A 27,232-nucleotide genomic window follows, 5' to 3' on the forward strand; every position below is an offset into this window, starting at 1 on the left:
AACACACGAAAACGGAGCGTAGCCTCGCGAGCAGTGTTTTCGATAAAACAAGGAATCCGCGTGAAATGCAAAATTCCTGTTTATTCGCGTTTCGCGACGATAAGGTGTTCGCATCGATTCGAATAAGTATGCGCGTCGACGTTGTCGGAGCTTCGTTTAAATAAACCGGCACCAATTAACGTTCGTATCGTCGACCTCTTGTTCGCGTAAGTGGGGCAAGGCGATTCCTTCCTTTCTCTCGGGCTCTCGCGAACGGCGTTCGCAAATATTTGTAGAAGATCGAGAGAAAAATTTAGCCCGATCGGAAAATCGCCGCAAAATTACTCGTTAATTTTCAACGATTCCTAAATTCTTTCGATTCGACAATTCTCGCTTTCGTGATCGTATCATGTGTATAGGAAAGAACGGAGGAAAAGACGAGGAGACGAAATACGCTCGTCCCATGGTTATGTAAATTGTATGCAAACGTATAATCTCGATCGAAGCGTTTACTTAGCACGTCTAACCCGGGATTTTCTCCCATCCTCGTAAAAAATCAATGCCGCCGTGTAATTCGCGGCCAAGCGGAACAACGGTGTGTGCGGCGCGCGGCGCGCGGCGATCCGTGGAGCGTGAAAGCCGTCTCGAGGAGACGAAACAAACGCGTTTCTCGTTGTTTTTATCGCGACTTTGAGTTCGTTCGTGGTCGGGGAAGACAGTTGACGAGTATTTACGGTGTTCGACGCGTACACGCGAGAAGGCGAGAAAGCGGTGGTGGAATTCGCAGCAATTTATGGGACACGTTGGCTCGTTTGCAAGTAGCTAAAGACGGTGGCAGGTTCGAAGCGGGTGTTCGCTTTGACAAATGGATCGAAATTGCCAATTATCCTGTGGCGCGTTCGGTATCGCGTGTGCCCGCCAACACGCGTGCCACATTTTCGATAAAAATATTGCCGCGCGCGCGCTGAAACGCGAGGCGAGTTCTCTTTCGATCGTCGATTCCGGACGCGTCGCGGCCGATATCGTTCACGCACCATCGAAGCCGCACGCGAGAAAGGACCCCCTCGAGCACTTTACCCGTCGTAGGCGTTCTACGACCACGTAGCCAAGCGTGAAAAGTAAATCAACGCTGGAACGTTTGGCTATTGTGTCCGTTATTATTACCATTAGTTTTATGTATGCTGGCTGTTCCTTTTACGGTTATAAGCAAGATACGTTAACCGAACACGGATCCCAAAGTGCTTTATTGAAAAGTTACCGACTGTTCGGAGCGGCGAACACCGCGTAGCACCGATAATAAGCGTTTTATCAGCTCGGAGAAAGTAAGTAGACGTATCGGACGACTTTTGTACGCTTCTATAAATCGTTCTTTCGTTGGACGCCGTGCTATTTTCGAGTTAATAATACCAAATAGCGGACGTTAGATCGTTGCGCGTCAGAGAGGGTTAAATCTATTATTACCCGTTTTCCTGTATATCGATCGAGAAAGGGTCTCTACCCCGTTAATTGGATACGATGAAATTACGATAATCTCGTTGGACCCATTAGAAATGACCCGACGACTCTCTGTTTTCTGTTGCAGGTAAATCCAGTGGCAATCCTATTTAATTCGTGGAGAGGTTGGCGGTAGAGGTATCCGTTAGCGAAAATAATGTTTCGATCGTTGGGAAGGAGGAAGGGATTCACGACCCGGTGACTTTTATCGGAAACACCATTCCCGTCCGCCTTAACACCCCGTGGGGAAGGAGCGGTGATTTATACGAGCTTGATCGGCCGTCCTAAGCCTCTCTCGTTAGAATCGATTGCGCGAGGGTGGACGAGCAAACGCGTTGCTTCTATCCCTGGTCACGTTTATCCCTCCTGAAATTAGGTCGTCTCGACGTTTCGATCAGACTTCTCGAAACAATTCGCTCGTCTCGTGTCAATCTGTCGGATGTTCGACTCCAGCCGAGAAATGTTTTCCATCGTTAAATTCCGTTCGGTGACGATTCGTTCTTTCGATCGAGACATTTATGAACGATATAGGGATCGCGAAATTCCTTGCACCGAACAAACGTTGTTTGTCGTTGAACGTTCTCGATCGTCGAGAGATTGGTTCGTTAGGCGAACGGTCGGCACGAGATCCGTCGCGGGAATAATAATAGGCGCGGAAAAGAGAGAGAGAGAGAGAGAGACGAAGGCGTCGCGTCTCTGTATCGTCTTCGTAACGTTCTCCTCGGAACGCACGAACCTCGAATCAACGATTTATTATCCGTCCCGCGAGGATCAATACCAGCGCAGAAGAGGCGCATTCCCACGTTGAAATTGAAATCTATTCGTTCCGTTCGCCCTCTTGTCTCTGCTTCCCTCCTTACTTCTTTCTCTCTCTCTCTCTCTCTCTCTCTCTCTCTCTTCTTTTCCGTGAGCGTTGTTGCGAGTCTTGATTGCCAGTCGGCTGTAAAGAACGTTCGATGCATACGACGTCGGCATGCAGCGGTTGCAGGAGACAACGACCGACTTCAAGGTAGCAAAGCCAAGTCTCAGTCGACGGGCTTATGTAAGCTGTTTCGAGGTCTGCCGTGTGCAGTGCGCGTCGCACTCCGCTCGTCGCGCGCTAGGGGACGATGAACGCGAGCTAGCTCGCGCCATCGAGCGGATCCCGCGATAGCCCGAGAGAGTAAGAGAGAGACAGAGAGAATGGTGTTTCCCTTTGCTGAGCCAGCTTTTATCTCGGGTCCGATGCGAATTACAACGAAACGAGCACGAAATAAGTACACCTACCGATAACGAGACATTTCGATTCTTCCCCTTTTACACCTTACATTTTTTCTATGCTCGTTTCGCGCATAGTGTTACGCGCATTTAGAAGGAACCTTTGCAAACCGTGAAAACGCGTTAAACCGATAAGGTACATATCGGTAAAATTACAGGCGCGAACACATTGTGCTACTCGTTTGCTATGCGCAACACGTACGTCGTCGGGAAAACGAGTTTATTAAAAGTAACCGTGGTTCGATATTCATCGACTCACTGGCCAAACCGGAATGTCTCGTTCGCGTTGTGGCAATTTCCGTGATTGAATTCGAAAGCTAAAGCGACAAGAATGCAACGAGGCCACCCACTCGAAATTATACGCTTCACGAAAAAACGAAAACGTGTCTGTGAGTTTCGCGTATCCGTCGTCCCGACACTACATCGGGGCCCCGACGAAATATCAAATTTACAGATTGTGAAATTTTTCCAATTTTCACAGACCTCGATCGTGCTCGCCGCGCGATGCACCGACATCTTTCGTTTATTTTTCAAAAAAAGATTCTAGTTACGCCTATAGTCTCATCGACGACAATTTGTATTCTGTCTGAAAGATGTTCCCAAGACGACTCCCAAATGACGCGTAGAATTCGAATCTCGTCGATCTTTATACGCTTCCTCTCGACAGTTCCATCAATTTCTATAGACGCGAAACGGAAAAATACGCCCTCGAAGGATGTAAACGTGTCCGGAGAGTCTCTTTCCCTCTCTCTTGAGAGAGAGAGAGAGAGAGAGAGAGAGAGAGAGGAAGTCTTGTAACAGTCTCTTATTCGAAACTCGAATCCTGCTATCGACATACGAGATAACGGAGAAACGATGGTTATCACCGTCTTCTCGACATATACTACCGTTCAAAAGTGCCGAAAAATTGGAGAATTTTGAAGAAAATTCCTTGGCGCTGTTGCGCATCGTGCCCAATGAAAGAACACTGTTTTACGTAGAATCGGAGCGACGCGTTTCAGGGCGTCGAACCACGTGTGTATGACTAACAATGGAAGCAGGCTCGATACTTCGAAAGGAGAATCGATAGCGTAGAGAAAGCGACACGACTGCCGCTAATACTCTCGGAACAGATATCGGAAAAGTAATTTCAACGTCTACCACGCTCATACTTTACCCGATAAAAGGAAAGGTCCAGTCGCTCGACTATGAACTTTGAAAATTCGCGTCTCGATCGTTGATTGATCGAGAAAATTACCGAGTTATCGGCAAACGCTCGTCTTCGTTTACCTTTCGTCGACGTCGTTAGGTTTGTTCCAGTCAGCCCTTGTATCTTTCGACCTTCTATCGGATGTCGTCGAACTTTCCGTCCGGGAGCCCGAACAACTCTCTGGCCCCACGTCGGACATTTAAATGCAAATACACTTTTTTACTTATATTTATATGCAAATATGGGCGTTCCCGTTGTGGCGGATGGGAGCTGGCTGGGACGCGGTGCGAATGAAAACGCCGCGACAGCATCGGTTATTTCAGAAAAGGCCAATGTTCGTTCGCGATACCTTGCAATTATCGTCGGTCCAATCATTTACCGATCATTCTGGCCAAACTTTTTCGTTTCATGGTGAATCTACCGACGCGCACAGTTGGTTCTCTATAAGCATTCGTCGTTAACTTTTAAATTTTCAAGGATTTTCGTCGTTTTAACGAATACGTTTATTCGGCTATTCGATCACCGATCGCGCTCCTACCGTCATCGGTTTTTACCGTTTTCAGCGTGGACGTTTCTTCCGAGGAGTATCGAAGAGATAAATCTCCGCCAAGGTCGAGGCAACCAGAATCTACCTTTATGCGCTCTATCTTTCCTTCGATTTACCTTTCGAGTATTCGTTTAGTTTTCTTTCAATTTCGAATCGCGCGAACGCGAACGGACTCGTCGATTTCTTCGTCGATTTCTTCGTCGATTTCTTCGTCGATTCGATCGAACATCGGTGTTCGCGAGACTCGGAAGAATTTGAAAGACGTCGCGTCGAAATCTTAGCCATGAGACATTTTAAAATGTAGATGCACTCGTTTAAATACCTCGGTCCTTGTTCGCGATTTAATCGTCCTCGTTTTCTTCGGCCCTTCGCGTGTTTTTCACTCCCTCCCTCCCCGCGCTTTCTCTCGCCGCCATTATCTCGACAAGGGTGCTCTTTCTTTTAACGCGGAGTCGAGGGGCCGAGAGAAAGAGAGGGCCGATCTGTAATCCGAAAGTTGTCAGCCGCACATCGCGCTGCCCTAATGGAATTTGAATGTCGTTAGCCGAAGTAACCGGGCGTGAGGAAGGGACCTTATCCCTATTACCGCCTCCTCGTCACCTCCTCTCCTAGTTTGTCGACGATACCGGCCTCTGGCGCGCAGGTATCGCCCTCGAGGAGGAGACTTCCTATCCGATCGAGCTTTACCGGACCGCGAAAACGGCTTGTCAACCTAGGACGCGGCGATCCTTTTCTTTCTTTTCTCGCTCCATCGTCGTCGAAGGTTTCGTATTCGTTCGCAACGAGATGGGGGCGATATGTTGCTCGTTGGTACAGTAGATTCTTGTTACATGGGCATCGCGAGAGTTATCGATTAAATGACGGGGCAAGGCGAATCTAGGGAAAATAATAAATCTCCTCTCAACGATACGAATGTATGCATCGATAAGAACCGCGACGTATCCTAAATATCGATTATTCGTTTCGACCAGAGAAACAGTGGAACGAACACGAGAAACGGTTGTGCGTTATACCGAAGGCAAGTTTCTAGCGAAGAATGACGGACTCTGGTAACAAAGACTGGAAGAAGCTGCTCAAGAGAAGATTGCCTCAATGTATCGCTGCGGTAGCAGGTTCTCTGACCTTTTTTCTTGAAATTTCGTGTCGCGTTCGAGATTCGCGCGTAACCGGTTCGCTTTTCGACCGGTCATGTAACCTATCGTTGTTGTGCAGCCTATGGTATCGAACGGTTTAACGATTTCAACGAATTTCGATGATTTGCTAGCGTGCATGGGTGGATTCTCGCTGGGATGTGGCCTCGGTTGGAGCGCACCTGTCGTCGAACTGTTGAAGAGCAAGTACAAGTACGACGTGTTCTCGACAAACGTGGTGGCATCGGTGTTTCCGCTGGGTGCAGCCCTCGGCTTAATCACGGTGCCCTTCTTGATCGACAAGATCGGTCGAAAATGGACGATGATGGTGCTGGTGCCACCCTTTGTCCTCGGTTGGATCTTCATCGCTTCTTCCGTATCCGTGATGGGATTAATGGTCACTGGTAGACTGATAACCGGCGCCTGTGGCGGCATGTTTTGCGTCGCGGCACCCATGTACACTGCCGAGATCTGCGAAAAGCAGATCAGAGGTACGATCGTCGTATACGATTGGTTATTTTCAAAGCGCAGTTTCACGATGCATCGACCTAATAGCGCTCGAGACGTATCGATTTGCCGCTTGAACTTCGAACGAAACGATATACTCGACAGAAAACGTATTTTTCGAATTTTAACGCGTACGAATTGATATAACGTTATCGAACCCTATTGGAATTTTCAGCCTAGAAAGTAGTTGTTTATTATTAACCACTCTAAGTGGTAAGTTGTACTTGTATCGATTTGTATTTCTTTGGAATTTCAAATTTTTCAGTTGCTTCCATTTAGAGAGGCGATTTTATTTACTTCGTAATCGCGTCGAATAACGAGCTCGCAACAGCGCTCCTTCTGTACTGCTTCTCTCGCGAAAAAATTCAACTGATCCATGTTCCGCGATCTATGTTCAGGCACACTGGGCGTATTCTTTCAATTATTGATCGTACTCGGGATTTTGTACGCTTACTGCTGCGGCTATACCAGGAGCGTCGTCTGGACATCGATCTTGTGCGGCATCGCTCCCATCGTGTTCGCCTGCATCATGATATTCATGCCCGAGAGCCCCCTTTTCTATTTGTTCAAGGACGACGAGGAATCCGCCAAGAAGAGTATGCGATATTTTCGTGGACCGGACTACGATATAGAAGGAGAGATCGCGGCGTTCAAAGTTAGTTGATCAGGGGTTGCGTAGCGTTTCATTCAGGTATTTCAGACGCGTTAAAATGTGCCAACAGGAACAGGTACAGCTTAGTAGGCAGCAGAAGGTGAGACTATCGGCGTTCTTGAAGAAACCGGTGCTGAAGACGATGGGGGTTGCCTACGGAATGATGTTCGCGCAACAGTTCAGCGGGATTAACGCGGTCATTTTCTACGCCGAGACGATATTCAAACAGACCGGCGTCGATATGGATTCCCTGTTACAGATGGTGATCTTCGCGGTGGTCCAAGTGATCGCTTGCGTCGTATCGGCCTCGTTGATCGACAAGGTGTTTATCGACATCCTTCTCCGGCTCGAACGTTGTGTTCGTTCGCTCGACCGCGACAGAATGTCTCCGTGTGTCCACCTCGAGTGGAATCGCAACTTTCCTTACTTTCAGCTGTCTATCTAAGTCTATATCTAGCTAAGTCTATCCTTTTATTTTCTAAAGGCTAAACGTAACGTACGATACGTTCGAGATTAAAAAGAATCTTGAGCGCGTTTACAACCGGAGTTGTTTCATAATAATCTTCAAGAACGCGTAACGAGCAGGAACGAGCACAGCGTTTCAATCGTACCGAAGTTCGCGATGTAATGGACAAGTTGTTTTTGTAGTTGGGTCGAAGGTTCTTAATGATATTATCCATGAGCGTGATGTGTGTCTGCACGATAGCCTTAGGCATATTCTTTATCGTGAAGAACAAAGATCCCGACAAGGCTGGTAGCCTCTCTTGGTTACCGCTCACGTCTGCCTGTCTCTACATTTTGGCCTTCTCCCTTGGCGCCGGTTAGTATCACGATCATCCAATTTTTCCGGTTCTCGACCCTTTCACCGCGGACCGATTACCGATGTACTTCGCAAACGATTTCCAACGGCACCACGGTGAAAAGATCGAAGACAACGTTCGTTTTTTTTTTTTTTTTTCCGACGTCGATTAACGTTCCGATAAAAATAGGTCCAATACCGTGGATCTACATGGGCGAGATCTTTCCTTCGAAACTGAAGGGAACAGCTTCCTCTAGCGCGGCGTTCTTCAATTGGATACTGGCTTTCTTGGTGACGGTGTCGTATTCGACCGTGGCCGAGGCGGTCGGAAACGCGGCTACGTTCTTCTTCTTCGCCATAATTTGCCAGCTGAGCGTGATCTTTCTGATATTCTGCATGGTCGAGACCAAGGGGAAGACTTTCGCCGAGATTCAACAAGAGTTTGGCACGTTCGGCATAGATGACAACTGACTGGTTAAATTCTCCGATATATTTGCTTTCGTACGAACAAATGGATTATTTTATAACTCGATTCGCGTATCAAATAAAGTATCATCGTTCACTCTGTTTCGCCTGATTGTGTCAGTACCGCTTGAACAAAAACTCGACGAGTTAGAACGAAGAAGACGAATCGTTTGATGATTCGATTAAGGCGTCTCGAGCAAACTTTATCGCGACTCGCTGAAAAATTTTGAACGCGTGCAAAGTTTTTTTTCGATTTAGACGGTTTTAATCGAAAATCTTTCGGTTTCGAAGGAGAAGGAAATTGAAATTGTACAAAGGAACGAAAAAAAAAGAGTCGTTCGAGTTGCCACGGTTTCCAGAGAGACGAATTTCTCTCGGAGCTCGAGGGGAGAACGCCGCGGGATGCTCTTCAGCGGAAAACGGGAAAGAGGATGCTAAAGTTAAAACTCGGTATTGAAACGGTACGAGCATGCACGTATGCACCGTCACGCGCAATCACGGTCCCGCACACCGCGTACTTGCCCTTGGAAGCGGTCTCGAGCTGACAATGATCCGTCTGTGGCCTGGCTCCTTTCCGATGAAAAATCCGAAGAGATTAGCGCGCGACGAGAGAGTTGTGCCTCGCAACGAGAAGCACGGACGTTTTCAGCGAAAGAGCATGAACGCGTTCTTTCATGGACGTTGATCCAACCACGAGGAATAGTCGATCAACATCGAGTTCGATCGATGTTTCGCGATGCACCGAAACTTTCAACGTTTTGCCTCTACGGATCTCTATACGTTCTGTCCGATGCCACGGAACAGAAAGTTACTCGAGCGTAATTTGTAATCGGAAAGCTTTTTATTTCGATCACGATTTTAAAATTTCGATTCTTGAAATTACAATGGCTTCGACGCTATACGCCGTAGTCGCTTACGATTTTAATCGAGCAATCGAGTCGACGCGCCGTTTGCAACGGTTTTAAGGGATAATACGGGCCCGTGATGGAAATCGTGGTACGGCCGAAACAACGAGAATTACTGTTGGCAGTGCATTTGTCATGCAGTTGCCATCGCCTTGGTAGGCGTTCGCTTTCATCGATTATGCATTCGAATTTATATTTATGAAGCGTAGTAGCTGCGCTCGCATCGGCACGTTCTAATAATGGATGCTGCTATAAAACCTCTCCGTCTTCGCCGTTGCCCGCTGCCTACGCTCTCGCCTCATCCATTGTCTTCGTCGAAGATTTTCCGCTTTACGCTCTCGCGAATCTTCCGTTTCTGATTGCTAGCTGAAAATATTTCTATATCGGCTTCTGGCAAGCGGTTGTTTTTCAGAGGAGAAGACGAAAACGATCGTTTGCGGTAATACGATATAACCGACTGTTCGAGGCAAGAGATATTATCGATATCGCGTAAGTATTAACGGAAGGTGACATTACTATTTATGGCGTAATGGCTTTCATCTTGGTCGTATCCCAACTTGGGAACACAAGTTTACGGTATTTCCCGGAGTTCGCTGCAACGCCTCGATTATCGAATATTCCAACTTCGCGATACCTCGAAATACGTATATATGATATACCAAGTTTCGAACGTTTCAAGTTTGCCATACTTCAAGTTCGGAATTTCCTAGACGAGCGGTGTTTAACTATTTTCGATTAGATACCGGTCGAACCAACTTGTTCCCGATTGTCGAGCAAACGCGTAGCGCATTCTCGATCGCATCGATCGTTATTGGTGGTTGCGCGTGTACAACAAGGAACCGTATCGACTTTTCGAGGAATCGAAAGCGGCGAAGCAGAAAATCCAAAGGAGACGTCGAAGGAGCACGGACACGCGCGCGAGATCGTCGTTTCCCTTCGTCACCGAATAAATTTATGGGCGAAACCGAGAGTATAAGAGAGAAAGGCAAGTAAAATAAGAAACAGCCCCGAAGCGGGAGGGCAGTCGAGACCAGACGAGTTTTTCACGCGTTCCAGCAAGAACGCGGGACTGTGCTTCTTTCTTCGTGGGAAGAAACGCCAGACTTCTGGAACCGACAAAAGGGAGAAGAAAAGTCGTCTTTTTCGGACCGTTGGCGAGAGATCATGGTCATCGGTTAGCAAGCCGAATTTCTTTTTCGCGTTTTGCTTTAAAATCGGAAGATTAATCGTTTTATCGGCTTTTTTATACTCGACGTGAAATTGCCGTTGTCCAACATAAATATTCGTAACCGATCGAGCGTAAATAAATGCCTGTAAAAATGTATACGTTGCAGAGATACGCGCGACAAGTTTGCCGAATTCTTGTCCACTTTCTGTGGCAGTCTTTGAGGCGAATAAACGTTGAGCGGACTCGATTCATCCCGATTATCCTTTTTCAGCATCGGTCGATGCTGGAACCAGTGATCGTGCACGGTAGTCGATCGCTCGAGAGAGCCAGTTCGAACCGTGTCTGTTGTATATTTCATGAACGGCCAGTTTCCATCCTCGTCACTGCACCGGGAGGACAGAAGGTCCATGCGCTGTGCACGCTGCTGTGTCGTGTACGAAGCCACGCACCGACCTACCATTTTGTTATACGCGACATTCGTGTCCGTGGAAAGTTGCCTTTTTTTCAACCACCTTGGGCCCGTTTTACCTCACGCTAACGATAGCGATCTTTACGAAATAAAGTTTTCGTTTAAATACACCCTTCGCTTTCTACGATTCCATAAAGAAGATCCGTAACTTCAATGTGAAATAAAATATGCGAAAGAGTCGATCGGTGACGTACGCCGATGGAACAATCGAGCAGCGAAATTTATCGATTGGAAGAAGAAGTTCGGTGCTACTTGAAAGCACACGAAGGGTTTGTAATAGTCGAGTAGGAGATTTTTTTATTCGGGAAATAGCGAGGCCTCTCGGTCGTCGCGTTTCGACCCACACGCGATCCGCGCTTCAAGGTTCCGCTCGCGGATCGCTTGGCAGACGACGCGAACGCGCTCGCGCAGATGCTCGTTTCTCTCCTTCCTCTTCTCACGCGACTCTCCTCTCGTTCGCTGTTTCGCTCGTGCCACGATTGCACACTGCACCATTGCACCGCGAGAGGCCAATGCCCTCGCCGCGCTCGGTATCGTCGACTCGCTCGCTCGCTCGCTCGTTCGTTTCGCAGCGGCGCGGCGCCGGGCCTCTCGGCGACAGTTCGAGCCGTGTACAGTCGAAAAGCGTGCGGTGGCTGCTCGGTCGCGCGCTTTTTTACCGGTCTCTCTCCCTACTTTCAGCGGTTTATCGTGTGCACGAGGTCGCGCATACAGCTCCCTCCCGGGTCTCGCGTCTCTTTCGTCGCGACGAGGGAGCATTCGGCGCGAAAGGAGGACGGGTCACCGTGTCGCGAGCTGATTTTTCCGCTACGCGCTTTTGTCGATCGTGGGGAAAACCGGCTCTCGAGCTTTCGATTCGGATACGGCACGGCAACTTGCTGCTCTCGATTCGATCGAAGGAAGCAATAATCGTTCGATGGACAAAACGGCCGTGACGCGTCGAGTATTACGGACCATCGATCTTTTCTCATATTTCAAGCCGGACGAGAATTTGAATTTCGTTCATTCGAGACAACGTCGTTCGCCTGCATTCGTCGGATTTTAAAAATACACGAATTGTCGGTAGATTCTGCAGCGGGTAGAAATATTCACGCTGTAGTAATAATATAGTAGCATAATGCGAACGCGTGTAGTTGTCCGCGAAGGGGTTAATTAATGTCTATTCTATTCGCGAGGATCTCGTACGCGTTTCCTCTTTCCTCGGTCGGTCGCGCTATCGTGCTGCCACAAATAACGCCAGGGCAGAAATAAACGCGTATCGACTCTGTTATGTATTAGCGTGCGTGGTATACGCGACTATCGTGCATCTGCTATCCGCTTTCTCTGTCTCTTTCCCTCTGTTCCACTTGTTCGTTTCCCTACCAGCAACTGCGTGATCCAGAGAGAGAAAGAGAGAGAGAGAGAGAGAGAGAAAACTCGTAGGAGGTCGACGTCAATGGAGATCGCTGTTCCGAACCGAGTCTTACACGGAACCTTTTATCGCTCGGTGTCCATGTCTCTGACTGAAAGAAACCACTGTGAGGGCATGCGACATCGATGGACGCGTTTCCAACCCGTCAAACTTTATCGCCGATAGATTTTTCTTTCTTTTTCTTCGTGACCATACTTTTTCCACGATGTACCGATGAATTTCTCAATATTTTCATATAGAGATATCGTCAATTAGTTATTTTCGAAACTATAAACATTTGAAATACTTGGAAGATTTTTTATATACATATATTGGGTGTAGCGGGAATATTTTTTCTTTTTAAGAATCGTGCTTCGTTATTATTTTCCGAAGGGCTAAGGAGCTGCAACGGAAGAACGCGAGCAGGCGTCGCAAGATTTACGAGCGCGTAAATTAGCCGAAACGGAGTTTCCGCGATGTTGCCACCTAACCGGTCGGATCTCGACTCGCGAGATTTCTACCCTTTCAGGATCTGGAGGGGGGCGAGGTCGAAAACGAGGAGAGAAGAAAAAGAAAGATCGAGTGGCAAGGTTAAACTTTCCCTTTCGCTCTCAGCCCTTGGTCGCGTCTCTTGTATCGCGAGGAGGAACGAGGCAATTTGTCCTTCGACAAATTAATTTCTTAAAATATGTAGCCCGCCCGTTGTTGCAGGCAGCTTTATTGCGCGAATGCTTTATGATCCTGTATTTTTTTTTCTTTCTCCTTTCCTACTGACAGTCCCTGCCAACCAGCCCTCCGCTTTCTCTCCTCGCGCTGCCTCGACCGCGTAATTAAAAGAGACCCTGTTGCCTCTCCTCGGATGCCCCGCGAATATTTTACTCGAAAACGAATTTCGATCCTCGTCCTTCTCTCCGCCGTTCGTTCAAAGGTTTCGACGTCGAGGGGAGAAAGCGTGTTCGGTGGGGACACGGTTCCGTTACAAAGCGACTACGTATTAAAGCATCTGCCGACAAAATTACGCGATAACTCTCTAGTCATTAGCTAAAATTTTTCTTTTCTTGCCTCCTTCGTACTCGTAGGTAGTCGACGCGTTAAACCCAGTTTCGCGAATCGGTCGATCGATCGATATCGGTAACGAAACGAACGATCGGTTTCTCCGAAAATAGAGCGAGGAAAAAACGCGAAACCATTTCGATTTACCCAGACCAACTCTCGACGAATAGAAAAACCTTCCACGTGGTATCAACGTCACGCGAATTTCTCATCGAGAGCAGGATACGTCGATGCCTCGGAGAGATTTAACGCCGTCAATCGGCACTTTTTGTCGTGGCCTATCGACTCGAAAAACCGGTCGTCGACAACGAGCAGAGAAACGACGAAGCGTCGCGTCGCGTGAAAACGTCCGTGTTGATCCGAGGTACGGCTCAGGAGCATCGTTAAACGACTTCCCTTAGATTTTAAAGGTTCGTTAGGAGGTACGTCAGTTCGAATAAGAGGAGACAAAGACGAGCGAGAGTCGTTGGGTCGAAACGAAGATAATCGCGAGATCGGCATCGACAGGGCACACGGTGGGTACCCACGCGCAACCCACGGTCGGTGCATTCGGTATGCAACTGGGTCGAGAGGAAACGTATACGCACCGTGACCACGTCCGCCGATCCCCTTTAACGTGCAACGATTCACGAAAATCGTTTCGAGAAATCGCTGCTCGACGATTTAACGCGTACTTTGCCGAGTTGAATTTATCGGGTAGCTGAGAACTCGGTGAATACGGTTCCGCGAGAGTACCCGTGATAATAGATCAGTAAAAAAAGATATTTGTTCTAGTAAAAAAAAAAAGTGGACAAATCAACACTTTTGTATAATTCTGTAGCTACGCGATACTTCGGTAGAACGAAATAAAATGCCGTAATATCCCCGCTGTCGTCCGTGGGTGGTAGGAAAAAAAAAAAAAAAATGAACGCTTTTATTTATGCCTTTCTGCGTTTATGGATATGGTAGAGTCAGCTACGAGGGTTTTTGCGCTACGATCGTCGCGCATTTCCTTTTTCTTACTTTCCCTCGCTACCAATTCGAAATCGAGGGAGACGCATTTTTTCTCGACGATGTCTAATCGACGACTACTCTTTTCGCTTCGTCGACTTTCTTCAGGACTTACGGATCCGTGACTGCGTTCCTGAAATATCGTCTCGCGGAGACATTCTCGCGGAAACGTCGAATAAAAGTAGCGAGACGTTCCTTCTCCCTGTTTGGCGAAGTATGACAGACATTTCCTGCAGGATTCCGTTTCGTTAGCTTCGAGAGAAGCGTACCATCGACGGACATTTTCTGCAACGTCAAAGTACAAACATCGCATGCGGAGTAACTCGTAGCAACGAAGCCTGCAAATAGCTTTTCCTTTCCTCGGTTCGAGATTGTCCTTCGATTCGCGGTTATTCAGGTGGGGAACAGTTTCAACCCTTTCACTGCCAGTTATTCCCATGCAAAACGCGAGTCATAGATGACAAATTTATGGTAAAGACGGACATTCTTCGAGCGACGATGGCGCGCGTAGACGTAGCGCGCGGTTGAGAGACATGTTTGCATAAATAGACGGTAACGCACGGGATAACGATAACCGTGTGCCTAAACATTTCGGTCGACGATCTATACGCACCCGTTATCCTAGAATTTTGATGAAATTAGAAGCCAGTTTCTAATTTACCGTCCCTGTTGTTTCACGATCGCTAAAATTAATTGGACACTATCGAATAGCTTTCTGGAGCATCCGTAATCGCTCGATCAACATATTTCTAATCCTTCCTCTTCTACGGGCAATTTCCACGAAGAAAATGTTTGCTACGAACGGCGAAAAGAATCAGTGGAAGAAAGAAGCACGGTACGAGGCACAAGGATGCCGACTCGTCTGGGTTATTACTGTATCGTTCGGCCACCGTCTCTTCGCGACGCGAACGATTTCTAGGAATTTCCAGAAATTTCCAGAAATTTCCAGGAAGACGATGTCGAAAGAAGAGCAAGGACGTGGCGCGTCCGTGGTTACCGGTACGCGATTCTTCGAAGGCGCGTACGCTCGAGCGAGTCTCCGATAGTCGCGACGCGACATTTCGCGATAACGGACCTGAAAGTCGCGACTACACGCGCGAGACTCCGAGTCGAAGGTACACAATGGGTTTCATTGTGCCGACGAGACGGGGCAAGACAGCCTCTCGCGATAGCTTCGAAAGCGCGGTACGCTTCACTGGACGTAGACGCAGGAGCGCGCGAGAACTTGGAACGAATCGGCGCGAAACACGCTTTTGTCTGTCGCGTGACGCGTTTCTTTCTACGGCTGTTTGGCCACGGCTACGACGTTCGTGTCCTTTCTGTGTTCATCTTTTCGTAACTCGACGTATCTTAATCGAGACGTCTCGTCGTTCAAGAATTTCTCCCGCATCCTCGTGGAAGCACGCAACGGTATATTTCTCGGATACTTTGCGCCGTTTTACGGTTTTCGAAAGAAAAATTTATGAAATAATCTATGCGGTTATTTCCTGGAATCGTTACGCACGCCACGAATAATTGCTTTGGATACGAACGTCTCGTCTAGACGAGGGACATTAACGAGCCATTCGAAGAAAGAAAAGTTGCCGAACGTTAACGCGGAAAAAAGGCGAAGGAGGACACGAGAGAAGGAGAACACCACGGTCCGGCCGACTTCACGCGTTGTCCGTGCTCCCTCTCTCGCAGGCGCGAGCAGACGAAACGAACAGGAGCAATAAATCTTGCAATAATCGCGGTCGTTCCTCCTCTCCTCTTTTCTTCTCCTCGACCTCGTCTCCTCCTCCGAACGTCCGCCAACTAGGCTGACTCTCTCGTTGCGGCAATGAACCGAGTCAACTGCTCGAAACACCCCCGCAATTGCGAACACGTTCATTCGCGAAGCCGCGACATTTCGTGGACGACCTCCGAGCGAAGAAAAAAAAAATGATAGGTCACGGAAGCTTTTCGCGATAAATCGCGAGCTCCGAAGCGAACGTTTCGTTATCTCGACAACGTACGATCGCGTTATACGCGCTTCGGCCCGCTTTAGAAAAATAAAGTTTCAAGTAAGCTTGCTCTGTAAAATGTTCGTTCCGATGCTTAAGAAGCTCGAAAAACGTAGTTGCACCCCGAATGCTACCAAAGCCACGAACTTTGCTAAATTTAGAAGAGGAGAGAGTCTCGTCGTCCTTTCGTTGGAAGCTTCTTTTCCAGCCCGACCACGAACTCGTCCGCTCGAGTTCTCTTCCTGCGTATCCAACTCGACATCTTTAACTTATTCGTATTTCCGCGCAGAGAATCGGATAAAACGCGATGCCGAATCTTGTAACGAGCATGATCGGAATTATCGGAAAAAGAAGCGGAGAAATTTTTGGCCAGCGAGATCGATAATTCGATCGAGTTGTGTCGGTGGTGTTCGCTACGAATGGAATTAGCCGCGTGAGATTAACCGCTTCGCTTTGCTCGCGCTGGAATCTCTTCTGTCTCGCGATAATGCCTCGTAAGCTGTAGAAATTGGATTTCGCAATTAAACGCAATCTCTGGACGAGGGTGTGCGTGATACCGCTCGTTTTTCGACTCGTCCGCGGTTGGGAACGTTTCCTCGCTGGGCAAACACGGTCGCGATGCGCCGTAGTCGCTACGCACCCGGCCAAAAAAGGATTTCCTCGTTTATTTAATTATTCCAAGCATCCCGACGGGAATTTTAATTGCCGGAAATTGCGGCTTGCAACGCGTCAAATTCCACGCTCCGACGAACAACAGGCCCGCGCACGCTGTACACGAAAGGCTTCCTTATCGTGGTTGCATTACGTTTGGAATGTATTCGCGAGAAATTAACATGTTATCGACAAGTATATGCTCACGCTGTATAGAAGTATTGCCGCAAGTCCACCGTACGTGAGAAAACAGCTTGTAAATTTTAACTGTTTGTTAGATAAAGCATTCGAAATGCTTTTGTTGGTCTTTTCGCTACCAAGTATCGACAAATTTGAATTTCTCCTTTTAACCTCTTACCGGTATACTCGATCGTTTCTTCTTATTTCTCTCGTGTCCTTGAGTCAAAGTTTTTCCTGCATAACACGCGTTTCTCGAAATCGAGAACTGCTTGTTTTTTCACGAACGCGCAGCGATAAATCGCTCAACATCTATCTCTACTTGGTTCACGCTCCAGGTAATCCATAGCTCGATGCTTGACCGAAATAAAGCGAGAGAAAGAGAGACAGTTTCCTCTCGTCCAAAGTTGTCGCGCGATGCGAAAAGAGACGACGAGCGAGTCGAAATCCCCCGGTTGTTCGTTATTGCCCAGTGAATTTAGCATCGTGCCTTGGTAGCAGGCTATTTTTGCCCACTTGGCACTTAGTCAGATCCGCTTCTCTCTCTCTTCCTCCGTCTTCTCCTCTCGTCTCCTTCCTTTTGCTTCTCCCTCTCTCTTTCTCTTTCGAGAGGCAAGAAAACTCGGATTCCGCTGGAAACCGACGCGACGTACTCGAGCGTGAACAACGCGTGTGGTCCGCGTGATCGTGGAAAACCCTCTGGAAACGAGTCCAGGAGGACCCGATCTACGAGACCTTGAACCAGCCGGTTTAATAGTTCGAATCTCCTGCACCAGAGAACGGAAGATTCTCCTGCTTCTGCGACCACGACCAACTCGTTGTCGTTAATTTTACGAGTCAGTCAGTTGGGGAGCTTTATTGTCCCCCTTATCGTCCGATTGACGCGACGACAAAATGTTTATTGTTCGAGCGTTGCGCGAGCATCGGAGGGTTATCGCGTCGAGTGTCAAAACACGAAGCTCGATCGATCGAAAAATCGCTCGTTTTCCATCGTTATCTTCGACACGGTAACTGCTAACGTTTGCTCGTTGTCCTCTTGGAACTTCCGAAGCCACAGATATCCTCTCCTTCGAGTCGGTTTTAGTCTCGCTTAGTGATCGCTAAGATCACTATACTAAGAACCACGACAGGAGAGGAACAATTTTGTTCGTCTCAGCCAGGCTTAAGAATCTTATTCTCTTCTCTTCGGAGAAGTTGATCCATGACTTTCGGTCCTTCGTCTTTCCCCTGGTTCAAATCTTTTTCGAAAGATTGGCGAAAGCAACGGGGGAGGCAGCCAGCAGCGACCCATTGCTTTTCCTCTGATTTTTCAGGTTAAGCGAATTGCTCCTCGTTTTCGAGATTCCCGGGGTTTAGCGGCATCATCCGTTCAATTAACGTGGTCCACGTCTCTTTCCTCGTAGCACGGTTTTCGACCCGCTCGAACGAACCGAGCGGCAGGAATACGAGGGTAATTCAATCCGCAGGATTGCGATAGCTAGTCTCTGGACTCTGGATTCGTCCTCGAATCCTCGACCCTCGTTTCTTCCATTTTCACCGGCTTTGCGCGGCTAATCGCGCTTTCAAACCCCACGCTGGACTCTGGCTCGATCTTAGCTACGACGAATGTACCTAGGGACAGTGAACATACGTAAACATACGTTAACGCTAAAATCGTAAACGACGTTGTACGCGACACGTGTGCGACAGGGGTTAACGATTCGATCGAGGTACTTTACGCGCACGGTACACTCCCGTTCTGTCGCCACGAACAGGGTAGTAACGCGTTGCGATCTTACGGTAAAGAGACCGATGTACCGAGCGTTTACTGTACTCGAGAATAACTTGCACGTCTCGATGTTTGTACAGCATCGAACGAGCATCGAACTGTTCGAGAAACGCAGAATTGCAACCGGACGCGTGTTTCCTGTTGTATTTCACGGCGAAATGTTCGCTTGCAGCGTGGAACCGCAAGTAAACACGAGAGCGACGGGCACGTTTCGTAGGACGGAACACTGTGCGGTTTCGAGGCCGACCACCGTGACGCCGAAAACGCGGTGCATTTCGCCAACTTCCCTCTTCCTTTCTATCAACGTCGCGAGGGCTCTTGCAACCGAACAAAAGCGCCCTCGATTCGCTAACCGAGACGTACGCGTCGGTCAGCAACCTTCTTTCCGACTCTAACGTCTCGCCAGAGAGCATTTCGCGCGTTCGGAAGCGAGATTATCGCTTCGTAGAGCCAGCGAAGAACTGGCCGGTGTCGTTATCGCGAGGTAAGTTCGAGTCGAATGTCGGAAACGGAATAGGAAATCGCGCGATCGGGTCGTCGCCTGAACATCGAGAGATCGAACGGTAGTTCCGCGAACGCGTTATCGTCTCGCGTGTCACGGCCGGAAGTTTCGCGAGACGTTTCGTATCGGTGGACGAGAACGCGTTACAATAAGTAACGAAGGGGACGTCGCGTCGTCGAGATACTGTCAAAGAAGTTGTTGGAGTCGTCGGCGACGAGCGGTGCAACGACACGGCACCGGTACCGTTCCTCGTTCTTCCGATTCGTCGCAGGACCGTTCTTTGTTCCGTCCGTACCGAGTCCATACCGAGTCCATACCGAGTCCATACTCATTCCATGCCGAGCGAAATTGTTAGCGCGCTGGGGGAACTCGTTCCGTCACCAGGAAATTGAATATCACCCGGCGACAGCTTTGTTTCGATAAAAATGTAACGAGACGTCGACGCTGTCAAGGTCCTGCGACGGATAAACGCGTCAATCTTCTTTGTCTGTCCGTGTCGGTTTGCCCGCATTCGCTCGTTCCCTATCTCGAACGGACCTCTCTGTTATTTCCGGACGTGTTCGATTTTCGGTATTTAAAGCCAACGTGAAACCAATTGTCTCCGCTGTTTCGTTTTTTAGCCACCTTTGTTAGATGCCTAAAACGGTCGATCGAAACTACCAGATTCGAACGAATCGCTTTCGCGATAAAACGTTGCACAATTTTGTACGCTTTAAAGTCTTGGGAAATTTATTTAAACAATTTCTCGCTTCTGACGTCGTAATCCACCTGGCCGTGTTTTCTCGATAACGACGCATGTCACGGTAGCTCTCGGAACGCAAAAAATATTATTCCATCTTTGCGTTATCGTTAACAGAATTTTTTCAACGTTCGTTTTCGACGTTTCGATTCGAGTTGTTCTCGAGCTACTTTCGTTTCACCGAAACAATAGGTTTTTGTCTGGCGAAGGTGAAAAGCAAAAAGCCAACCAGCGAAACTATCTCGAGAAGGAGATAGGAGAAAAATGAAGCAAGGTTGAAGTTATCGTGCTCTGTCTCCACCCACTGTCCGTTTCTCTCTTTTCTCTCTTTGTTCCTCTGTCGGTGTTCCGGACTCGCGCACGCATCATTGTGCGTTGCATTAATGGCTCGGAACAGCTCATTGTGTATTATACGTGACATTGTGTCCTCGTTAACAATAGCCGGGTGTGGCGTTATATGCACGCGCGGCTACGACGCGACCGAGACGCGACTGCTGCGTTCTTCGATTTGTCAATTCTTTTCGCAACTTCGGACAGACGCGTCTGACCAGCTTCTTTCTCGTTCAACCTTCTTTCGTACAATTTCTTTGCATCTCGTTACGTTTGCCGAAATGGAGGTACACTTCCATGCTCTAACTACTCGAGAACTGGTCGAGAAATTGAAAGTTTTAAAATACGGTTGAAACGTAATGCCGATCGAGATCGTTTACCATTCGACCGCCATTTCATACCCACCGGTCTTTAAGCAAATTCCTTCGGTCGTTCGCGATTTTTCCTCTTAATCGCTCGCGTTCTTCGAGGGCTGAAAACTTTTTTTCGATGCTGCTGCTGCATCCGTTCGAACCTTTTCTTCTTTCCCCTTCGATATTTATATTCGCGACGGTGCGGCCGTTTTCATGGCGGTAAAATTTCAAATGCAGATGGGACACTCGTTTAATAAGAAGTACCACCTTCTCTTCACCGACGTCTCGCCAATTAATTTTATTACCCCCAAACTGCCGTCGCTGCTTCACCCTTTTACTTTTTCCAGATAGGGGTGAAAGCTCTCGGAGGAAGATTTCAAGCGGGGAAGACGAAACGCGAATATCGTTGCTTCGAATTCTCTGTCGAAACGCGGACAAGTCTATTTCGCGGTTTCCGAGCCTTCCTTTTTCACGTTTTGCGCAGAAAGTGTTTCGCACGACAATGCATTTTCATATACGTATCTCGTTATTATTCCGACGCAAATCGCGCGCATACATAAGGATGTCGTTGGCTTACGAACCGAAACGCCGGAAGAAACGAAGTTGTCGCTAGTAGTCATCGATCTCGTGAATATTCGACGAAGCAGGTACAGCGATAACGAGCAACGAAGCATCGATAAAGGTGTGGTGCACGCACGCACGTGGATCGCGTAATTATCGAGACGCGGAGTAGTAATCGAATTGTCGGTTTCTCGGAAAGAGAGAAAACTCGAGAGTCGAAGACGCAGCTTCCTCCTTACCCTTTTAACGAACAAAGTTTCGACGGTTGCGGAGCGCTATTCATACCTTCTGAATGGCCCTTCGAGTCGCGGCGACCACCCTTTTGCACCCTCTCCGTTAGCGAGGTAGGCTCGCATAAATTAAGCAAACTACGTGTTTAAATGCAAAGCGAGGCTCGCGAATAAAAAAGAAGAAGGAAGGGCGGGGAAGGGAAGAGAAGAAGGGATCGAGCGAAGTAGCAGGGGGAACACGGTTCGTCCGGCGCTTCTGTTTGTTCTAAATATGCATGTCTCGCGGAGTCGCGCGAGGGTGAAAATCGAGCCCCGATCCTCCCGTAAAATTGAGTCACGTATTCCAGCAGCCAATTTCGGTTCGACCGTGCACAGCCTTCGTCGTTGTCTGGAAATCGATATCGCGTAACCGATTCAACGCGTTACCGGCACGAACGAAAGTCCGTGTTAAAGTTGCGCCACACCGGTAGTCTATCGTACACGACGCAACCGCGTTTAGAAACTATTTCCGATCGAAGGAAAACAACGAACCGTCGTCGGAGCGATTCTTCACCGGTCGAACCCTCGTTCTCTGGGAATCTCGGATGAATATCCGCGGCTGTACGTTACATCCGAAGGGGACCTGTCGACCTGGCATTTCACGAAATTTCCCTTCGAAGGAGCTCTCTTACGTTCCTCCCGACCGCCCACGACATTTCGGAAGGAAGGTAAACCGCGGCTCGAGGGTTTATACTCGGGACCCCGGAGGATATTGTTGGCTGCTCGCTCATAAGGGGTTGGAAAATCTGTCGAGGGGCTGGGGGGCCGTGTTCGAGTCGGACTCGAGGCAGTTTCGCATTGTCTCGGACGGGTTTTACGAGGTGACGGAAACTGACGAGAGGTCGAGACGCGAATAAGATAGGAACAACCTGGGTGAAAGTAACGCGACTACGGGAGGTTAAGCGCGCCGGTGGGTGGTGTGCGAGAACGGACTAAAGCGCCGACGTTTCTCGGGGAGAAGGAAGTTTACACCTACCTGCTAATTTTACGAGGTTAGTTAACTCCTATAAGAAGCTTACCGGTACAGGGTTGCTACGCGGACTCTGTAATTTCATAATTTAAACGAGTTTCTCGGAGCGTTGTTTCGCCAGGGATCCGACTAAGCTTTTTCCTCCTCTTTGTCGTGAACCCTTCGAACAAGTAGCTTCGAAGACGGTAACGGTAAACAGCCTTATAACCCGTTCCAAATATTTCTGTTCGTTCGATGAGACTGCACCGTGTAATTCGGTACCGATGTAAACTGCTCCATTTCCATTATCGAAACCGTAAAGGACAATTATCTTCGGTCTTTCAGATCTATAACAAAAGAAGCGTAGCGTCCTTTCTATTCTAACCAACTCGCTGGATCCGACTTTTCGAAACATTCTTCGTTCGGTCCTTGTCAGAGCGAAGAGTTCATTTTCGGAACGCGTACGTCTTTCCAACCGACTGCGAATTTCCATGCAAATTCATGGGACGAGCGTTTGTCGGTGAAATTTTAGCGGTCTCTCAGCTCGCTTTCTCCCTGCTCTAAGAAACTTTGCAGACTTTACGGGTTCCTTCGACTTTGCCTCCTCCCTTTGCTACAAATTAACCGAGTAACATCACGGAACGATCAGACATCTTGTTTCCTTTTGAAAATTCATGCCGTGCGTTAACGAGATTAGATAGACGAAATGGATTCGTATGATCTTGATCGTTGCCGGAATTAGGTATTCCGCTTAACGAGTTACCAAGAATATTTGCTTTCCGAATCTTCGAATCCTTATAATCCCCATAACTCTTGGAATAGTTTATTAAAATCCAACAAATAATCCCGAACGCGACCTTCCGGAGATCCCGTGTTCGCGTCGCATCGCGCCGGGACAGATAAATTCGAAACGATCGGAGAGAAGTTTCGACGATAAACGTTTCGTTCCCGTTTTGCATAATCGCGGCATAATTCGCAGGGTTTATCGTTCTTTCGTGTCCCTAATGCCTTGGAAAGTTTCGCGGCCCCGACCTGGAACGGAGGAAGGGCGTCGACAATGCCTCGTTAGTCGCTAATGGCTCCGTGAAAGAACTAGGATTAAGAGTTGTAAACCACCTTGCAAATTACTCGCTTCCCTTGGCCACCGCCTCGTCTTTCAGTCGAATGACCGTAATACCGAGAGCGCGGTATCGTCTCATCCAGCGTGAAAACGTGATCCTGAGCGAGAACTTTAAACGACGCGACTTTTCTTAATCAAAAGCAAGCTACCTATCTATACGGATGGATATATTACGTTAATGTACGCATGGAACTTGCTACCAGTCTCGCGATTTCTTCAACATTTTTAAGTCTTCAAAAGCTTCATTGAATTTTAAAGTTGTCCAGGATTTCAAGACGGATCGTCGATAAACGACTCACGAATTCGTCGTCCCTCTTTTCTTCTGCGTATCTACTGTTCATAAACGCTTGTTATTTATGAGAACGTCACTTTTGCGGAACGCAAAGTAGAGCCATTCGCACGTAAATCGCTTCTGTCGTCGTTCCCGTGTCTCCCGTGTCTCCCGTGTCTCGGAACGCTCTCGCCAACGTAGATATGCAAATATCGCTAATTACTGGTAGCGGCAGGATTACACGGTTCCTCGTTGCCCCCTCTAATTTCTCCCTCGATAATTTCCTCGTTCAGCATGGTACCTTCGCCGGCACAACCACCCTTGCTCCGTGACTCCCCCTGCTACGTAGAAGCACCGCTTTCGGCTTCGTTGGCACCTCTTCGAGTCGTTCGTCTGAGTACCTCCGACGATGCTTGGCTTGGCTGGTTAGTAGTTAGACAAGAACGGCTTGTTAGAGCAAATCTCCTGCAAAATTAGGGATCAGAAATATTAAATTAGCAGTTTCTGCTCGAGCTCGTTACGCGAACTGGTTCAGGAGCCGGAATAGCGAAACTTTCTTCGTATATTCGCTCGCGAACTTTTTTTTTCACCTAATTAAGCGCATAGTTTCCACCGTGGAAACGTTATTAATCTTTCTATAAACGATCGTGAAACGTTCCTTTAAAAATAAACTTTTCGCTATAAATCCACTGAATGTAAACTACATCCACTGGAGCATTACCAGGTTCTAATCCCGGACTAAAAATGACCAAGGAGGCGTAAATTCCGTTCCGTGACTCTAATACCGTACGCGAAGATAACAGCGCGTCTTCGGCGAGAAGGAAGCGGTTCGTGCTCCGTTTCACCCTCTCGAGGTCGAAGGTGGCGACCGATAAGAAGCTGGAATTAAGCTCGGTCTTTAACTAGCTGACGAGAGAAGCGGCACCGAGAAACAGCTTCCGACGCGACATCTCTTTCCGCGTATTCCGTGATTCACGCGGCAGGGCGAGGGCAAACGAGACGAGACGAGGTGGTTAACGGTCGTAAAGGAAAATTAGGGAGACCGGCTAGGATTAGCGATACGAGACAAAGCTTCGTTCGGCCGGGAACACTCGGGGAAAATGGAGTCTATTCATTCCGAAGGCAATGAATCGGACGCGCGCAGTGTTGCGAGGTGGTCCGCGCGTGGATCACTCGCTCCGGTGATAAAGGACGAAGGATTTGCTGGGATTGCGTTGTTCCCGGGACTTTATGGACTTTGCCGCGCGTATCCCGCTAAGCAGACACGGCTTCTCCAACTATTTCCCTCTGCTTCGTTGGATTCGAAGGGGTCGACCTCCAGAGGCGTTTCGCGAAACTTCAAATTGATCGAAAAGCGGGTGTTGATCCCAGAAATTGTCAGATTCGACTAGCGAATATCCCACGTTTTAATTTCGATTCGATTTCGTAACGATAAGCGTTTTCCTCGATAGTCGATCGTCGATCGTTGACCGTAAAACGTTTCGGATTCTCGTCGATTCGACGAGATTGCAGATATTCCGCATTCGCGCGTGGACTCTTAATTCCCGGACGATGGTATCGCGGCGAGTGCACGGGGATAAGAGAGGCGCGTGTATCCCAGGCCATTGTTTCAGTGGTCCTGGCCATGGGACACGAGATTCGTGATAAACGACAGCAGAAACGACGGACGTATGCCCGCTGCCGTGTTGCCTCGCTTTCCGCCTCTCTTTTTCCCTTTCGTTCTCTGCACGATCCACCGAGCGAAGTCATCCTATCTGGCAACAGGATCTACCGGACACACGTAGACATACACGATCGTGGTCGGCGATGGTTGGAGGCTAGATGGTTGTGCACGGTGGTTATTACGAGGCCATAACGAAAGGTTCGTCTCGCCGCCGACGATTATTCTCAGATACACTGTATCTCTCTTTGCGTTAGATTAGAAAGGTTTCTCTTAACGCGGACCGTGTACGTATGCTGAACTCGTGGCTGTTTACCATTTAATTAACAACGCGTTATCGTTGCCGTCGAACGGAAGCGACTCTGCTCGTAGAAGGTGTTCGTAAACGATTCAACGGAGTATTTTCGCGTTTAGAATTTACCGTTCGATCTAACGGTTCGAGAAAGTTCATATTATTCGTTATATACCTGTTAATTTTTCCTCGCGTTTTCCTCGTGTTTTCCGCGCGCTTCGTTTCAACCGTCGTAAAGTGCGTTTGCTCGTTATCTCCGAGATAAAGCATTTTCAGCGTGTCCCTCGATGCGCGAAATCCCTCGAGAGGGAGCAGAAGTCGCCGAGATAAGTTACGGTAGCCCATTACATCTATGAAATTATTCGCGACATCGGCATCGAGAGACACGCCGCGTACAATCGCCGAGGCCAATAATCCAACGTCGCGCAATAAATGGTTCCCGAGAACACACAAAGGGATATCCATCCGATAAGGCGGCCCACGGCACACACGACGATTCCGTAGGATGGTATCGACCAGGGTGAGACGTTACGTTACGAGGCGCGCCGGTTATTACCGAGTCGTAACGAGAGGGGTGGCTAACGCATCGGGGCCATTTTTAGATAAGAAAGAGCCTTCAGCGGTCAGGGGTTGCGTCCAATTGTCGAGAGACAAAGAGAGAGCAGCCATTTTCATTAGGCGCTTTAGGCCCCTCGGGAAGCGCACGGGCAAACAAGCGGGTCAAAAGGAAAGAGAAGCCTCGAGTCCTGCCCACCGAGAAAAACCTAACAGATATTTCCTTCGCGCTCGACCGACCAAATGTCTTAGCTTTTACCTCTCCGTCCGTGATGTTCGAAAAGGGGGTGTTTTCGCGATCATCGTACCGTGCCGTACCGATCGTTCATCTCTTTCTCTTTTTGTTTCAGGTGAGTCTTCGACGAACAGTCCAATCGAGGATCGCGATAGGGACAAGATAAACGGCATACATGTAAGGTTTGTCCGGAAAACTTGGAATACCTTCGCAGCCGTTTCTTTCGATTCTTCCTGAGAAGTTTTCGATTCGAGTGTACGAGTTACGAGATGCCGCGAACCATCGTCGAACAGACCGGTTATCGCTTGTGCAATATGCGCGACCAAAGACGAAAGAGGAGTTGGGAAAAAGGATCGAAAGAACGACGAACGAGATGGTCCGGTCGAGTCCCAAGGGGTGGTTGTCGTCCTTGTACCATATTACGACTTCGAATGTTCTCTCTTGATCCGTTCTGCCGCTCTGTTCGCGTTCAACTCGTTAACGATTCCAACGCTTAAAAAGTTATCCGCGAGAGCGTGGGTGTTCCGGAACGATATCTTCTTAATCGATCAATGATTTGCGAGAGTCGCGTCGAAGAGGCAGATTACTCGACGATCGTGCACAGCTACCTTCCAACTTTGGCCTAGGTCTCGCGCAATTATCGTTACGTTCTCGTCTCTCTTGGTGGCCTGCAGTTGCGCGCACCTGTAATCGATCTTCGATCAAGCCACGGGATACGGAGGACACTTGGGCGCTTTGTAAGGAAAGACGGCGTGGCGCTAAACGTCACTGTCGCTTACACTGCGCACCGGTGCGCGCGGCCACGACGAAACAGCGAACGGAAA

General features: G+C 48.5%; 1 protein-coding gene across 15 annotated transcripts in view; it reads left to right on the forward strand.

The window, feature by feature from the left end:
* Positions 1 to 27,232, forward strand: part of heca (hdc homolog, cell cycle regulator) — a 100,385-nt gene that overhangs the window by 44,224 nt on the left and 28,929 nt on the right. For 3 of the 15 annotated variants that reach the window (XM_076539162.1, XM_076539159.1, XM_076539160.1), the window contains 7 exons: positions 1,562 to 1,611; positions 5,438 to 5,578; positions 5,731 to 6,087; positions 6,502 to 6,758; positions 6,826 to 7,077; positions 7,404 to 7,575; positions 7,745 to 8,121. The exons of 3 other annotated variants lie outside the window; for them this stretch is intronic. In XM_076539162.1, coding sequence (XP_076395277.1) covers positions 5,503 to 5,578; positions 5,731 to 6,087; positions 6,502 to 6,758; positions 6,826 to 7,077; positions 7,404 to 7,575; positions 7,745 to 8,025 — 1,395 coding nt within the window. In that variant the 5' untranslated portion in view covers positions 1,562 to 1,611; positions 5,438 to 5,502 and the 3' untranslated portion in view covers positions 8,026 to 8,121. Of the gene's footprint in view, positions 1 to 1,561; positions 1,612 to 5,437; positions 5,579 to 5,730; positions 6,088 to 6,501; positions 6,759 to 6,825; positions 7,078 to 7,403; positions 7,576 to 7,744; positions 8,122 to 26,523; positions 26,586 to 27,232 lie in introns of those variants that run through there. 9 more of the 15 variants (XM_076539164.1, XM_076539158.1, XM_076539163.1 and 6 more) reach the window with 6 other exon arrangements.

This window comes from Megachile rotundata, chromosome 13 (assembly GCF_050947335.1).
Source record: "Megachile rotundata isolate GNS110a chromosome 13, iyMegRotu1, whole genome shotgun sequence".
Lineage (NCBI taxonomy): Eukaryota > Metazoa > Arthropoda > Insecta > Hymenoptera > Megachilidae > Megachile > Megachile rotundata.